Raw genomic sequence first — 17,171 nt, 5'->3', positions numbered from 1 at the left:
CAAGTATTAGAGCCTGGTTTATTCTGTAATAGTTATTTCCACCAATGAGCTTCGTTTTCCCCCAGTTCTTCAATTACCGAGTTTCATGTTGAATTGTTCCTCATGTGTAGGCACTTAAAAGTGAGATCGATAGTTTTCTTCCTGGTTATAATGTGTGCATCTTCTTTGATCACATAGTCTCTAGTTTTTCCACTCTTGTGAAAATTTCCACATCATACTCTCATCCATACAATTCTGTTGATCTTGCTACTTTTATCATTGACTAAGTAATTCTCTCCCAATTGACTTTTTAATATCTTTATAAGTCACAATATGATGAATTATCGATTCTAGTCCACATTGCTTGGATTTTTTGCTCAAGCATTTTCTGATGCATCTCTTGTAATGCTCTCATGATTTCTTCCAAAGTGGATTCTTCCTTCATGAGTTGGATCACTTCACTGGTTCAGACCTGGTTTAGCTGCTTGATAAAGCAAGTAAGCCATGAAGGTTGTTCGATACAGTCCATTAATTTCATCATCTCTTTCAAAAAAATATTTGGATATCTATCTTCCATCATTTTCATTTGATACTTTTTCTGACCATTTCATAATTCATACTTGTCTCTCCAACTTCCATTCTCTACATGTAATCAGGTGTATTTCTATGTATTTCCTTTTGCATCTTTCAAGCTCTTTGTTAACATTCCAGCTCCAAGCTTCCACTCCATACAACAAAACATTTTCTGAATCAAACTTTTAAAAAAGTATATTTTCTTGTTTAACTCTTGCATCTCACTTTTTTTTTTGCTGTACTGATGATCCTTTGAGCCTTTCCACTTTGCTGCTTTATGTGTTCCCTGTGTAGTTTTTGTAGAAAACCAAACTCCCAAATACTGGTAGTGGTTGTATATTCACTTACCTTTTTTACTAAGCTTCCCTCCTTTAAGAAATACCATCATCTTCAATTTTTCCAGATTAAAAACCAGTTCTTTTCTTTCTACACATTTTTTGCATGGTTTAACCACTTCTCTCCTGTCATTTCTATACTTCTATGGTCAACCAGTGCAACAATGTCATCTGCCAATTTAAGATCAGTAATTTTTTCCTCAATATTCCTTGTGATCCATTCATCTTCCCAATCATTGATAAAAATACTAAATAACACTGGGCTTAATGGACATCCTTGTCTCACTCCTTTTGAAGTCCAAAACTTATCTGATTGTACTCTTGGTAAAATGATGTTCTTTTTTCCCCTATAAATACTTTTGACCATCCTGTACATTCTTCCTCTAATCCCCATTTTCCAGATCTTTTTGCACAGCTTCTTCCTACTGACCTTGTCAAAAGCTATTCTAAAGTCAATAAACCATTCCTATAATCTTCCTCCTGTTCTTCTTACCTTATTTTTGATTAATGTATTCAACACAAAAAAGTTGCCTCATGTCGTGTAATTTCTTTCCTGAATCCTACTTGGTTTTCTTTTATCAGCCATTCTTTTTCGAGCCAGTCCACAAACTGTGTATTCATCATGTTGGCCAATATCTTGTACAGTGTGTTAAGTAACATGATTCCTCTATAATTGTTTGGGTTGTCTTTCATGCCAGTGTTGTAGATCGGATAAATTAGTCCATTCCTCCAATTGTCAGGGCAGGTCTCACTCTTCCAGATCTCATTGAGTAGTTGCAAAAGATCCTCACTCATTTATATGTAAATGCCTTATAAAATTAATTGACAAGGGGACTGCATACAAAATAATGTAATGTTTGACCTTTGCCCTCCAAAAATTAGAAAAAGAACCTAATTTAAAATAATTCCTAAATATGAGTGTATTGGAACAAGGTATTTGCCCTCCAAGTTGCAAAATAATTGGCCCAGAAACATAAAAGTGGAGCATAATTGTAACTGTTGAAAAGAAGAAGGAAACAGGAAATATGACATGTATACCTTTTTATAGGGGATACATAATTAAATAAAACCACAATAAGTTCAATACCTGAAATATCTGGTTGGCTTTATCATACTCTTCTTCCAAGAAATAGTGCACCCATAACATATTCTTAGGTATAAAAAACTGTTCTTGGTTGGCATACTTTTCTGTCAGTTCCACAACTAGTGTAGAGAAACAAACATAAGTGACTCTTTACAAAACCAAATCATCCAGAAACAAACACATGTAATAATCTTTAAAAAATCACAAAATAATCCAGAAACAAACATAAGTGACTCTTTACAAAACCAAATCATCCAGAAACAAACACACTAATCCAGAAACAAACACATGTAACAATCTTTTTTTGTGATTTTTTTAATCCAGAAACAAACACATGTAACGATCTTTAAAAAATCACAAAATAATCCAGAAACAAACGCATGTAACAATCTTTAAAAATCACAAAATAATCCAGAAACAAACACATGTAACAATCTTTAAAAAATCACAAAGTAATCCAGAAACAAACACATTTAACAATCAACACAAAACCAAGTCATTGAGAAACAAACCGTGCAACAATCTTTACAAAATCATTGAAAAACAAATATGTGTAACAATCTTTACAAAACCAAATCACACTTTATGTAATAATGTAAGAAATCAAAAATCACATTTTATGTAATAATGTAAAAAATCAATCACACTATGTAATAATGTAAGAAATGAAAAATCACAATTTATGTAATAATGTAAGAAATCAGCAATCACACTTTGTAATAATGTAAGGAATCAAAAATCACACTTTATGTAATAATGTAAGAAAAGCAACAATCGCACTTTATGTAATAATGTAAGAAGAGCAACAATCACACTTTATGTAATAATGTAAGAAATCAATCACACTTTATGTAATAATGTAAGAAATCAATCACACTTTATGTAATAATGTAAGAAAGCAACAATCACACTTTATGTAATAATGTAAAAAATCAATCACACTATGTAATAATGTAAGAAATGAAAAATCACACTTTATGTAATAATGTAAGAAAGCAACAATCACACTTTATGTAATAATGTAAGAAAGCAACAATCACACTTTATGTAATAATGTAAAAAATCAATCACACTATGTAATAATGTAAGAAATGAAAAATCACACTTTATGTAATAGTGTAAGAAATCAGCAATCACACTTTGTAATAATGTAAAGAATCAAAAATCACACTTTATGTAATAATGTAAGGAATCAAAAATCACACTTTATGTAATAATGTAAGGAATCAAAAATCACACTTTGTAATAATGTAAGGAATCAAAAATCACACTTTATGTAATAATGTAAGAAAAGCAACAATCACACTTTATGATTGTTGCTTTCTTACATTATTACATAAAGTGTGATTGATTTCTTACATTATTACATAAAGTGTGATTGTTGCTCTTCTTACATTATTACACACTTTATGTAATAATGTAAGAAAGCAACAATCACACTTTATATAATAATTTAAGGAAGCAATAATCATATATTGTGTCATAATGTAATAAAACAACAATCATACAGTATGTCACAATGTAAACAAAAAGCAACGACAACTATAAAATAGCAACAATCATATACCTTTTACCTAGAAACAAAAGGCTATAAGTAAGTTTAATACCATGTTGAACAAAAACATTAAAAGTTAGTAAGATTAATTCCGAGGTTAAAAATGATGCAACTAAATCATTACTTATATCTGGTCATGTAACAAAGATCTACCTGAAACTTACTTTCATTTTCCAATTCTGGATGTTTCTTCATTACACCCAAGATTCCTCCAGAAGGAAATCTGTTTTTACTTTCACTTAAGTCTTGTCCCAGTTCAGCTAAAAGTTCTTTGGTTCGATCACTGTGAAATAAACAGCAAAATAACAACTTTTTTTTTTCTTAAGAGAATTAACAAATGCAAAGTTCCAATTATTTGTAATTCTTGATGTTCTCAAAATTTGCAGGTCAATATTTTAATGTTCCTTTAACAAAGTTGTTAACATTTTTTTAAACACCCAGTCTGTGAGTTAATGAGACCAAATTTGGAGGGGATTGGTTATGCTACAGAGGGGTGTCACAGTTTCTGGTATTTGTGTTAGAACCACATAAAAAAAAAAACTCTAATAAAGAGGTCGATCTTTAACTTTAAAAAACATTTTACTGACAAAAACTATCAAGTCGCAACAATGCTTTGCCATGAAGATGTGAAATTTAGGGTGTTGGTCGGACTGTGTTCCACTTGCACAAAATAACAGATGTGTTCTAGTTCAGGCAAGTAGTGCCCTTAGCCTCCTCACAGTGGCAAGTAAGCATCATTGAGCTTTCCTCAGCCATCTCTACAGATAGAATTCACAAAAACGACAGAGAAAGTGGCTTCATAGAGCCGAGGAACCAGATATTGCACTGCACAATGTGCAGCCACTACTGTGTTTTGCATGGAAATTTGGACGGGAGTGTGGATTTTACTCCCTCATAGCCTGGAAATTAGTGCAAGTTTAGCCATGTTGGTGGGCAATTCACATTTCAGATATTGGAAGTAGGTCAAATCTCTATTCAGAACTAAAAAAAAAAGTAGTAGAAAAAAAGAGCAAGAATACCAAAAATCCGTGTTCAGGAATCAATCCACCAAACATGTCTTCCCGACTCACAAACAAACTTTCAAAACTAACATTCTGTTAAAACTCAGTAAAAACATATTTTCCATATGTTTCTAGAAATATGGCTTAAGTTTTTTATAACTAATGCTTTCATTCTACTAAGAATGAGAAATACTAATAGATCCCAAAATCAAAGAATTTATTTGTGATTTAAAATGTTCCATTTCAATGCATAATTCATTTCATAATTAACTTAAAATTGTGTTTTATATGTGAGGAATAAGTTTTTTTTTAATTTCTGGAATTTTTTGTTTTGTTAAGTTTCAAGCAAAGGCATGAGGACTATCTGCCCCTAATCAAATAGTGGGATTTGATTGCCACTCCTATAATGCATCCACATCCCAAAAATGTGGAGCTCAATCTGTTTTTCTTTCTTTGGTGTGTGTGTGTGTGGTTATAGGGCACAGACCATGGGACCTTGGATCTGCAGTGTGGCATGCTAACTCCTAAGTTGTGCTTAGCCATTCCAGAATGTATAATGCGCATTTTGTGCTTAGCCATTGCGGAATGTATAATGCGCATTTTGTGCTTAGCCATTGCGGAATGTATAATGCGCATTTTGTGCTTAGCCATTGCGGAATGTATAATGTGCATTTTGTGCTTAGCCATTCCGGAATGTATAATGTATATTTTATACATTTTGTACATATATTTGGAAGTCATGTGGTCCAAACACTTGTAAACTCTTTAGAATTCAGAGTATCTTAAACAAAAAAGGAAGTACTTAAAAGAACTTGTAAAAAAGAATGGCATATTTTTCAAGACTTCAAAACCCCCCTTTAACAGGTTTGGTTACATCAACTTGATGATTACTGTGCTTTGTACTTTTTATTAAAAAATAAAACTACACTCTTTTTAAAGTTTTACAGTTACTATACACCTTACACTGGTTTCATAAAATAAAGAAATCACTTTAATCTAACCTTTCTGTTACATTCTGTAATACTATTCCCATTAAGAGTTGAAGAAGCAAGTTCACATTAAATACTTTACATTGTAATCACAATCTCAATATTCACACAGTGTATATCAATAATTACCATTGTAGTTAGTTAAAACTATTTCTTAAAACTCTTTGCAATGTACATAAAAACAAGTTAGTATCATATTAACTTTAACATTTGCAATTAAGGACATGGGTACTAAGGCTGCTGAAGGTTCAGAGTACCCCCTGATCAATTTTATGCATATCTTTGGCATTACTGTATTATCAGTTCTTTCCACCATGACAGAACAGTATGTCACTCACCTATTAATGTATGCATTAGCTAGGAAATTATCAAATGAAACAAGCTTCAGTACAGATGATGGGAGCACGGACCTCATATTCTTGATGGTCTCAACATCTCCAGCTCGTGCTAATCGATTTAGAAGAAATTTCAAAACTTGTGATTTTGGAAACATCTGATGCCTGAAAAGATCTTGTGAAATATTGGTTGCCTCTGGAAATAAACCAAATATTGAAGTATTATACCTTTTCTTACACTGAAAAAAAAAAAACAATTACAAGCTTCAAAGGTTTAACAAATATAAACAGAAGTAAACATTAAAGTTTATTTTGAGAAGCTATAAATCAAAATTAAAAACAGGTAACACTAACATGCATAATACTTTGTTACAAAATTAAACAGTGTATAATGACATAAACTGAACTTTAACTATTTATTCCTCTATTCTATTACATGAAACATTTATACTTTTAAATCATTTTTAAATTAAGTATACAAGTACCTAATAATCGATCTTTACGAAGTAAAGCTTCAATGAGTGCTGTACTCATCATGAGATTAAGTTTCTCTCCACGATCTTCCATGCTATAAGATAAATATATCAAACTTTCAAGTCAAAAGATTAAAACTATATTTAAAGGTTATATTAACATTTGTGCAGAATACTGACTTTTAACACACAAATCATGATGTTTGTATAAATGTTCAATCATAGCTTCAGTTGTAGTAGTATTAAATAACAAATATTTGGTTTATCACATTTTCTGAAGACACTTTCCAAGTGCTTATCATAATACTTTAAAGGTAAACAGTATAATCTTTATTCAACTTGCAGGATTTCAGCTGTAATACAACTTGAAGCATCAGCCAGAGAAATTAAATTGAGTCTTCTAAAGGGCTTTACACAGAAATTCCAATATTTTTTTCTCAATGAATCATTAATTGGAGACTATTAAACAGCACATACACTAAATAATTATTTTAAATAAACTAATCCTAACTATTACACTAATATTATCATATAACTTGATACAAAGAGACAGAATAAAACTACCTTCTTTTAAACTCCAAGGCCTTATCTACATCTTCTGCCTTAATGTATTCCATAAAATTCATTTTGCCACTACCAGACTCCTCAGACTGTGGCTCGGGAATCACAAATGGGACTTCTTCTCCATTTTTCTGCAAGAATTCAGCTAAAAACCGAAGAGTTTTAGCGCGAGGTTGAACATTTTCATCTTGCATTGCAGTCCACACAGCAAGGGCTTTCTTAACATCATTGACTTTTGCTATAAAACAACAACTAATTTTGTATATTGTTTAACCGTAATTTGAAATAACTTACAAATACAACGAATAAACAAATTAACACTAGAGCAGGGTCATTCGTGGAATTTGCTAACTGATTAACTGTCGGGCTCACTAATAAACTACACTCAATCAACTACTGTTATTTGATAATCTTCCTATTTCTGTTAGTTTTAGTTTTCTTTAATATGATAAATATCCTCAGTGTTTCCACTCGCACATTTTTCATAAAACAACTGATTTTTGCCAAACATTTTGGTACAACTTTTAAAAGAGATAATCTGAACATTCTCTACTTGATGAATCTCTAAACTCGAGATTAACCAGACGGCCATATTGTTTATTTTAAAAACATGAAGTGATTCCCACAATGATCTCGTGTAAGTAAATTAAACTGGTAATCAGATAATGAAAAAATTTCACTAGTGCTAATAATTGCAATAATGTATTTAGTTAAAACACATCATGACTGCAATTAGAAATAATTAACTAGCCACTTAGTCTATGTATTGTTGTACACTGTTTGAATACATAAAAATAATATTAAATAAGGATTTGAGTCATCAGAATATGTAACTGTCATCTAAGTTTATCTGATATTCGCTCAAGAAAAAAATTACCATAACTATGAAACAGATACGATGTAATACACAAACACTTTCATGACTGAAATTATCTTCTAAAGAAACAATAAACAAATTACAAGCCCTGTCATTTTTTCCAAAGTCTTACTCTATCCAATCATATTTAACCCTTCCTTATAGCTGTTTCATTAGTAAATAATCAAATCACTTGATGTGACAACATAGAAGGATGGTAATCAAGGCCTGTACGAAAACTAAACATAAAAAGACAAGAGAAACTTAATAAATGGATAATATATTCTCAAGGGATGATAATTTCTTATGAAAAATAAAACTATTCTTTGGGATGGCATTGAAGTTTTCTCTTTTTTTTTTTAATTGACAAGTGTTACATATTTTGCCTCAGGATTGTGCAGAATTGAAAACTAACATTTTTTTCATTTTCTTTGGGAGTTACATACATTAAAGAAATGTCAGAAATATGCAAAATATTGATTCTAAAATATTTTGGAATTAAATTTTTTGAAATAAATCAATATATAAAATTCATTTGGAAAAAGTAATGCCAAAAAGTATGAAAAGTCAGAAGAAATCCTACCCTGTCTTCAGGAACAATACTTTATAATTAAGTTACTTTGTTAACCTTAAACTATTGTACATAAAAATATATCATATAGCAATGCAGAAAGATGAAGATACGATTAACTGTGGCTCCTCCATAAAGATTTCTACAAGACTACAGTATCAAGACTACCAAGTTGCTGTTCATGAAAATATTCACATTATTTCAAAATATTTTCAAACAACTTTTTATATAAAGTTAATAAACTTTATTACCCAAAACAAATATTAAAAAAAAACAACAATAGTTTCAGCTATAGGCTTACAGGAGTTGTCAGGTAATTGAATGCATTTTTCTTTGTTGGAAAGAAAATTGTTTTTGAAACCACATTTAAGAAGACATAAGATCGGACCAACAATACTGATGTTCAGAAAAGAAATAAAGAAATATCATAGATGAAGTATATACGTTAAACATTTTTTCAAATATCAAAAAATTGCCAAAAAGATTTGATTACAACTCATAAAATTACTTAATATAACTTGTAGGTAAAGGTTAACAATGTTACTATTGACTCAGTGGATCACACCGATCACATAACCCCAAAGCGACCAGTTTCCATGTTATAGCTTTTAACATGTTTTGTGTATTTTTACAAAACCTTTCAAGCTTTTACATTAAACATTACAAGTCTATTGTAAAAAAAAAAAATCAGAAGTTTTAAGTATTCTTACTAAAAATTTGTCCACGAATGTATGTCCAAGTGCAAAGTGATTTTCATGTTAAGGTTAAAAGTATGTTTCTTCATCTGAAAATTTTCGAATTTCATTTGCATAATCTTTATAAGACATAAATTTTTTTCCAGAAAAACTTGACATTTTGCCTGATATTTTCTCTACCCTAACTCTATATGGGGTTGGTCAATTTGATCCATCTGGTAACCACCAGCAAACTTTAAAGGTTGAAACATACAAGATACAGTGTGCAGTACTGTTCTATCCACTTTAGTATTGACTACAAAGTTCCAAGGTACTTCCCCAGACAATTTCTACTTATAACTTTTTCACACCTATTTCCTGTTTATGTTACTGTTAGCAGCTGAAGTAGAAACCTGCCAATCGTAAAGTAATGAATCACTGCTCCTGCCATTAGACTGTTTACATGACATTGTAATACAACACTATCGGTCACAAATAAGCTTGTGTGGTGCAATTATCATAACATTCCTACAGAGTTTATTTTAATCCCAGTTCCTAGAACACAGTGGGAGAGAACTATCAGCTTGTTTACTGCACAGTGGTTGCAACAAAAATTATCTAAAATAATAAAAGTGTGAGAAAACATTTATGATATGACTATGTACAAAGTCTGGGCCAATCCAATAAACTTGGTAGGTGTTTGGATGTTAATAAACTCATGACTAAATGTTAAGCACAGCTCTGCATAGAATAGTTTAGTATATTTCACTTAATACACTTGCAAATATGGCCTATCTAGACCAGTGTAAAAATCATTGACAGGTTTAATATCAGCCTCAGCATAGTTATTTTTCACATCTAAGACTGGATATAATACTAAAGCTTTCCCACAGAATTTATTATAATTCTAATTCCAAGAAAATAATGGGAGAGGATTTGTCAGCTTGTTTACAGCACAGTGGCTGTAACAAGAATTATCTAAAACAATAAAAGTTTGAGAAAACGTTTATGACATGACACTGTACAAAGTCTGGGCCAATCCAATAAACTTGGTAGATGTTTGGATGTTAGTTATCCTTCCAGGGTGGTTGGAATTTAGAGTTATAGGTATACAAAGTGTGTAAGTGCTCATGAACATGTTTATATATTATTACTATCTACTTATAACTGCTGAATTTCTAGTCATTTTTCTTAAAACATACAATAAATAGAAAATATATACAAAAACAAGGATTTCTAGTATTTACTATGTTACAAAATTGACTTATACCTGTGCAATTAGCTTGAAGGGGAAACTTGCAGTTTCTTTGGAAATGGTGAAGCCTGTTGACTAATCCATTGTTCTGAACAGAAATTATAAACCCACATAAAGTTTAGTTAGAAAGCCAGATAAATTACAGTGGTATTATGTGTACCATTATAGTAATTATTTTGGATTTCTAAAAACTATATTTGAAATCTACAAAAATTAATTTATCTTTCTCCTCCACAAGAGAGAATAAATGAGGCTTACGGCAAAGCTTAGCAATTATGATACAGATGAATGTCAGATTTACGTAGTTTGCAATGTGTTCTTTATATTGGTTATAAACATGTACTTAAGAGAAGTAGGCATCAGTAGAAAAGAGGTCTCAAAAGAATAAAGTAATTGGAGGGGCTACCCTGGTAAGTTTGCAAAATATATTAATATATCAGCAAGTCAAAAAAATGGGAGGTTATTATCTTATATTCTAGCTTATAAATGTCTGAAGTTTGAGTTTCTAATTCTAGACATTGTATGGTAGGCATAATAAAATATAAATTGAGCAATACGACATGTCATATGACACATAAAAACATTTGATTTTTTTTAAATATTTTCTTGTGAATGAAGAAATTAAAACAAAATATTAAAATTTGAATTATAAACTACATTGTGATACCAATTTTATGACATATAAAGATAATAAAGTTGTTTAATCACATTTTGAAAATAACTAACATAATAACATGCACCCTTTGACCTGTCTGTCCATTGAGAGAAGTGTTAACATAAAAGTACTAAATATAACAGTGATTACTGAGATAACTAGTAGGTACAGATTAACATAAAAATACTAAATATAATACTGACTAGTAAGGTAATTAGTAGGTCCAGGTTAACATAAAAAAGCTAAATATAACAGTGACTAGTGAGCTAATTATTATGCACAGGTAAGTACAAGTTACACATGTTTCTTCAATTTATTTTATATAAGCACAATTATACCAATGCAATTTATAAACAGCTGGTAAACAGAGTATACACAACTAAATTTAGTTGATAAAGCACGTGTATACTTCTGGTGCATCTCCACTGTACAAGGGAACAATAAACTTAACAGTATGTGCTATTTTCACTGGTTGAAGTTATAAGATAATAATGTCATCATGGGTATAAAATAAGCAATTATTTTGTAAACAATGATATTCTAATGCGAAGTGAGTCAACAAATTATTATTTTGGACAAGCAAAATTCTGATTACACACACACACACCTCTACCCTTATTACATACTTATTTGTTACTCCACTTTAAGTGAAAAAAAAATAGTGTTTGTAGTAACACTGCCAGGGACTAATAGAGTAGGTTAGTAGGATTTTTTTCCACAGTGCTTTTTTACTAATCACTGTTTCATTGCACTGTGATATCCTGACAGAGTATTTTTCATGTACTCTACCAAATCAAGAATTATGTTACTTTTATTTTATTTAGTTCCATGTCTGTTCTTTTAGCTACTATGCATTTTTTTTCCTTATTAAATTCCCATTAGACCTATATGTTACAGGCTGAAGTCATTACTTCTAATTCACAGCTGCCCCAGTAGCATTTCACTTGAAATATGCTATTGAAATAGTAATTAATTATGTGCACCACACCAAATCTTCTTCTTGATAATGTTTAACAGTTCTTTATATAATTTTGTTCATTAACATACACCATATATTATACACTTCAATTATGCAATAGCAAGAAGTGAGAAATATGTTTCCAAACATAACAAGCTAAGTGCTACTACACATATTAGTAGTATGTAGTTCATCATACATTTTAAATTATTTTAAACAATTGGATAGTATTGATAGAGAAAGAAAGTGTTATTCAGAAAACAATACTGGTGTAATTCCCATCAATTTATTGAAATAAGCATGCTGTAAAAGATAAAAAGTCAAATAATACATCTTAGAAAAAAAAATATATGAAATTTATACAAAAATACTGAGAAGAAACATATCCACTAAGGCTTATTAGCAAAAATTAGTATAATATTGACAGAATAAAAACACAACTATCTTTAACCTATTTTAACATAAATTTATTGAAATTATTATGATTCAAACTTTTTGTCCAGTATAATTTCAAGAGAGAGAGTTCCAGTCAGTTATGTTTTGTTGACAGGTTATTAGAATATTTGCTCACACAAATAAAAGGTGAAAACATAGCTGATCAATAAACATCCAATTACATTCTCTGGATGGTTTTGCAAGAGAAGACATAAAAGTTTTAGTGTAATTTTTTTATAAGGACCAGTTCAGTTACTGCAAACAAAATTTTTTTTCTAAGCCTTATGGAGGTTATACTGCAGTGCAGCCTATTTATACATGATTGATCACAGAATACATTTACATATTATTATATACAATATAAAGTACAGTGTAAAAATAAATAATATGTCATGTTTTTACTACCTTAGTAAATGATACTTGCAAATATTAATATTATATTAATTTAATGTGTTACTGTTTATTGAAAATCAATTACTATATTTATATTTGAAATTTATTACATGGTTAGGAAGATGGCATGACTAATCGGATAAAGAAAACCACTTTGCTAGTATTTACCCTGTGGGGTTTGACACATGCCAGTGCCTGCCAACATCTTCTACCACACCATAACTTCAGGTAATTAAGAGTGTGGTGTTACAAACATAGGAGTACATTTATAGTTCAGAACTAAATAATAAAATTAAACAGATTATAAATTTCAATGTAACACAATATAAAAACAGTAACTGTAATATTATTCAACATTAAAGAATACAGTAACTTTACCCTTCATATAAGGCTTAACTAGCCCATGAATTATCAGCAGGTGTCGCTAGCCAGTTGCCTTATCTCTATTCAGCGGTTCAAAATTAGGATGGTGCCAGATAGCTTTAGCAGCTTTGCCACACCTCAAAAACAAATAAATAATTTAATGCCTTGCAGCTGAAAGAGTAAGCATGTTTGGCAACAAGATGAACCAAAGGAAACCTTTGAATCACAAGGAAATCTAATCACAAAGCCATGTGGCCCAAAGCTGAACAAACCAAACTTGAATTAATCCAAAAAGAAATAATCACAAATCAAAGGTAATGTTTTGATTACTTGGATAATAAAAATAATAACAATCAGAAACACTAATTTTGATTATTTCACCTACCATTAATTAATGTAATTGATGTTCATAAGTAATCAATTAATTGCCCTGCTCTGCTTAACTTTGCCATGGATTTTAACTATTAGATACAATGAAATACTTATAAATTTTGGTTCAACACTCTCATGGAAATCATTAATATATATATTCCATATAAAACAAAGATGGCAATTACAACAGTACATTGTATATACACTATAGTACACATTTATTAGATAATTTACACTTGGAATTTTCTAACTGTTAGTTCAACTCACAGAAAGTTCATTTTTATCTTACCATAGCCACACAGAAGGTAGTAGTACATTTGGTCCCTGTCGATGTCAAACAAGTCACGTGTGATGTTCACTAGATCTTCTAATTCAGTAATCTGTCACAATCAAAATAAAAACTCATCAGCCTTTATAAATTTTAAAACACTCTATATAAGACATCTGAAGCAATCATGGATGAGGTCTGTAATATTCAAATCTTTTCCAAACAATCTTTCTTCAGATGTATAATCTAACCATCCTTTCAAGTTGATATGTTACTAAAATTTGTATGCATAATTCTCTAATGATTAGTATATATTTAAAGAAGTACTTGGTGCAAGTTCATGAAAATCAATAATACCAGCTCTATTAACTGATGTGAAAATTATTAATGAATAAACATAAAAAAACAACTAGATTTGACAAGCAAAGCTTGTCAATCTGAAGAAGAGTAAAATTGCTCTCGGTCTCATGTACATTCAGGTTCAAAACAGCTACAGAAGGGTTAATATTCTCTAATGATAGAAGAATGCAAAGACTATGTTAAAAAAACACTTCCAAATGTGGTTGAGTTCAAAACCCCTTTTCTAATTATGCATTTTTTCTCTATTACGAAATATTTCTATCACTTTTCTCAAGTTACACTGATGTAAAACTTTGGTTCAGCAATGATATTGGATTGATTGAAATTGATTTTGTGGTTGGTTGCATTAACATGTAATGTTAAAAACCAATTTTTCAAATTATTTTCAACAGCAGTAGGATTCTTGTTTCTTTAACTGAAAGAGATTGTTTTGTATGACCAATACAAGAATGATTCTAAGAACAAGGAATGGAAAAAGTACCCCGTTTTTGAAATATATTATACAAAGAGAAAGATAAGATAAAGTTTGTTCACTGGTTTATAGCCTGGTTCAATTTTAGTTCATTTAAAAATAGCACCTACTTTGTTTGATATCAAGGGTAGTAGGGTATCATCATATAAGAGTCATCCCTTACTCTATCTGAAGTTACTTGGTTCACCTTAGTATAAAACAAAATCAGTTGTTAACTTTGCTTTAAATCCTCAAGAAAAAGCAAGATTTTTGAGGCAATTTAATTTCATGAATGCACTTTTCATCAGTTTTGTATATGCCAACCTTCTGATGATAAGAATGTCTGGATTTATTGTGTGAAAATGGGCTCACACTTATTGGTTTCCAACAGATGTAACTCTCTGGGTTTGAGTTTGTTTTGAATTTTTTGCAAAGCTACATAAGCACTATCTGCACTAGCTGTCCCTAATTTAGCAGTGAAAAACTAGAGAGAAGGCAGCTAGTCATCACTACCCACTGCCAACACTTGGGCTACTCTTTTAACAATGAATAGTGGGATTGACCGTCACTTATAATGCCCCCACAGCTGAAAGGGTGAGGGGATTTGAACCCACAACCCACAGATTGCAAGTTGAGCACCCTAACCATCTAGCCATGCCAGCCACTCTCTATCTGAGCACCATGTAACTAAAACAATGAAAACAGTATGTGATCAACACATTCTAGTTCATAAGTCTTTTGTCTCGAGTGTACTTTAATATCTTATGAAACTTTAATCAGCAAGTAAGTTGAATATGTTGACAAAATATCATACATAGAGATCAGGTTTTTCATCTAATTCATTTAAGAACTTATTTTCAGTCATCCATGAAAATGCCATAAAGAAGAGGGTAAAGTGAACTGCCCATACTCAAAACATAGAAATATGAGTTGCTGAGATATAATCTAAGTATGCATATAATTTCATCCCTAATGATAGGAAGGGTAAAAATTATCTAGTCAATAATTCATTTAGGGTTCCATCTACCAGAACTTTGGTGAATAAGGTTTTTATATTAAAGGACACCATACACCTTTTTTTTACTTTATTTAACTTGGTAACAAACTCTTTATATAGTATATTTATTTAAATCCACTAATAATGATAGTCTATTCACTAAATACGAGACATTGGGTTATTGTTGCAGCTTGTCTAAGCTGTGTAAACCTTCTTTGTACAGTTTGGAAAGAACAAAGTTTTTGGGGGAAAAAACATTAGAAGTGATAAAATTTAATTTCTCTTTCTGATAAAGTTTTAATTTTCTTGATTTCAGCTTTGAATTGTGTTGAAATGCTTTTCATTGGGCCAAATTTCAGTTTGGAATATGAACCATCATATTAGTTTACTGACAACTTCACTGTGCCATTTTTTTTTAAATCACAATTTTGTAATCTTTGTCAACTTAAGTTACTAAAAGTCCTGCAGATGCTTCATTTTCAGATTTAGTTACATTACTAGTAGGAACCAAACCTCAAGTTTACTGTATTTAAATCACATATTCCTGCTTCAACATCAGAACTAATTTCTTCATGGTCAACTTTGCTTCTTGAGGTAGAGAAATTAGCTTTAGCACTACATTTTCACACAACCAATCACAAATTAATTTGATCAATCAAAAAGTCATTGCTAAACCCAAGTTCTTCCATTAATAGAACACTAGGGAATTGATATAAGTATTTAAAAACAAAAATCATGTTCAATAATGAAAATGGGATTTGAACTCAACCTTATTTAGAAGTCATTGTTTCAGCTTAGTACTTACACGTCAATGAATACTGATCTCTCTAGTCAGTTTTGAGGCTGATTGTACAACATATTAAGGATAGTTTTACTCCATCCCTTGAGAATGACAAGCTTGGCCCATCAAAACTAGTTGAGTATTTATGTTTTGCTAAATTTTAATCATTTGTACATTATTCTGCTGATATGGTATTAATGTTTTTTGGCATCAGCTATCACTTATATTTACTTAATGAAAGCTTTGGTTAAAATAACATCATTAAGAAGTTTAGATTTTATAATTATAGCAATTAAATCAGAAAAAAAAAAAATAGTAATCCTTGAATACTTGCAATAATAATCTGAAGACCTACAGTAATGTACATATCTATTGTAACACCTCAAAACTGCCAATGTACAAGCTTTAACACAACACAGTCATTGCTTTGCTAAAAAAATCAATGTTTAATTACAGAAATTAATCTTATAGGACACTATCCAAAGTTAGTATGCAAATTAATTAACTTTCTTTAATGCTAATATTTAGTGTGACCACCTTTGACATCAATAACAGATTTTTTTTTGTTTATTTTCATAAAATCTCTGATCAATTTCACTTTTCTTGAAGTTATGTCCAAATTCTTTCTCTGGTACAGTTGTTACTTTTATCCTTAGCTTTCCGTCTTTGCCAAATAAGTTTGAAATTTCTTAGAAGTGTGTTAGGGGGTCAGTATATTCTTGGAATAAGAAATTCTTTCTCTGGTACAGTTGTTACTTTTGTCCTTAGCTTTCCGTCTTTGCCAAATAAGTTTGAAATTTCTTAGAAGTGTGTTAGGGGGTCAGTATATTCTTGGAATAAGAAATTCTTTCTCTGGTACAGTTGTTACTTTTGTCCTTAGCTTTCCGTCTTTGCCAA

The 17,171-nt window shown here is 30.6% G+C and overlaps 1 protein-coding gene across 1 annotated transcript in view; it reads right to left on the bottom strand.

Moving 5' to 3' along the window:
- Window positions 1–900: 900 nt before the first annotated feature.
- LOC106468383 (leucine-rich PPR motif-containing protein, mitochondrial-like) overlaps window positions 901–17,171 on the bottom strand; it is a gene marked incomplete at its 3' end in the record, with an annotated part of 92,970 nt that continues 76,699 nt past the window's right edge. The window contains exons 26-32 of the mRNA XM_022396725.1: window positions 13,707–13,797; window positions 6,889–7,123; window positions 6,337–6,419; window positions 5,855–6,047; window positions 3,691–3,809; window positions 1,975–2,090; window positions 901–1,030 (exon numbers count right to left, since the gene is read on the bottom strand). Coding sequence (XP_022252433.1) covers window positions 901–1,030; window positions 1,975–2,090; window positions 3,691–3,809; window positions 5,855–6,047; window positions 6,337–6,419; window positions 6,889–7,123; window positions 13,707–13,797 — 967 coding nt within the window. The remainder of the gene's footprint in view (window positions 1,031–1,974; window positions 2,091–3,690; window positions 3,810–5,854; window positions 6,048–6,336; window positions 6,420–6,888; window positions 7,124–13,706; window positions 13,798–17,171) is intronic.

The sequence above is a fragment of the Limulus polyphemus genome, unplaced genomic scaffold (genome assembly GCF_000517525.1).
Source record: "Limulus polyphemus unplaced genomic scaffold, Limulus_polyphemus-2.1.2 Scaffold2987, whole genome shotgun sequence".
Taxonomy (NCBI): domain Eukaryota; kingdom Metazoa; phylum Arthropoda; class Merostomata; order Xiphosura; family Limulidae; genus Limulus; species Limulus polyphemus.
The sequence above is the reverse complement of the archived record's forward strand: the minus strand, read 5'-3'. Positions and strand labels throughout refer to the sequence as shown.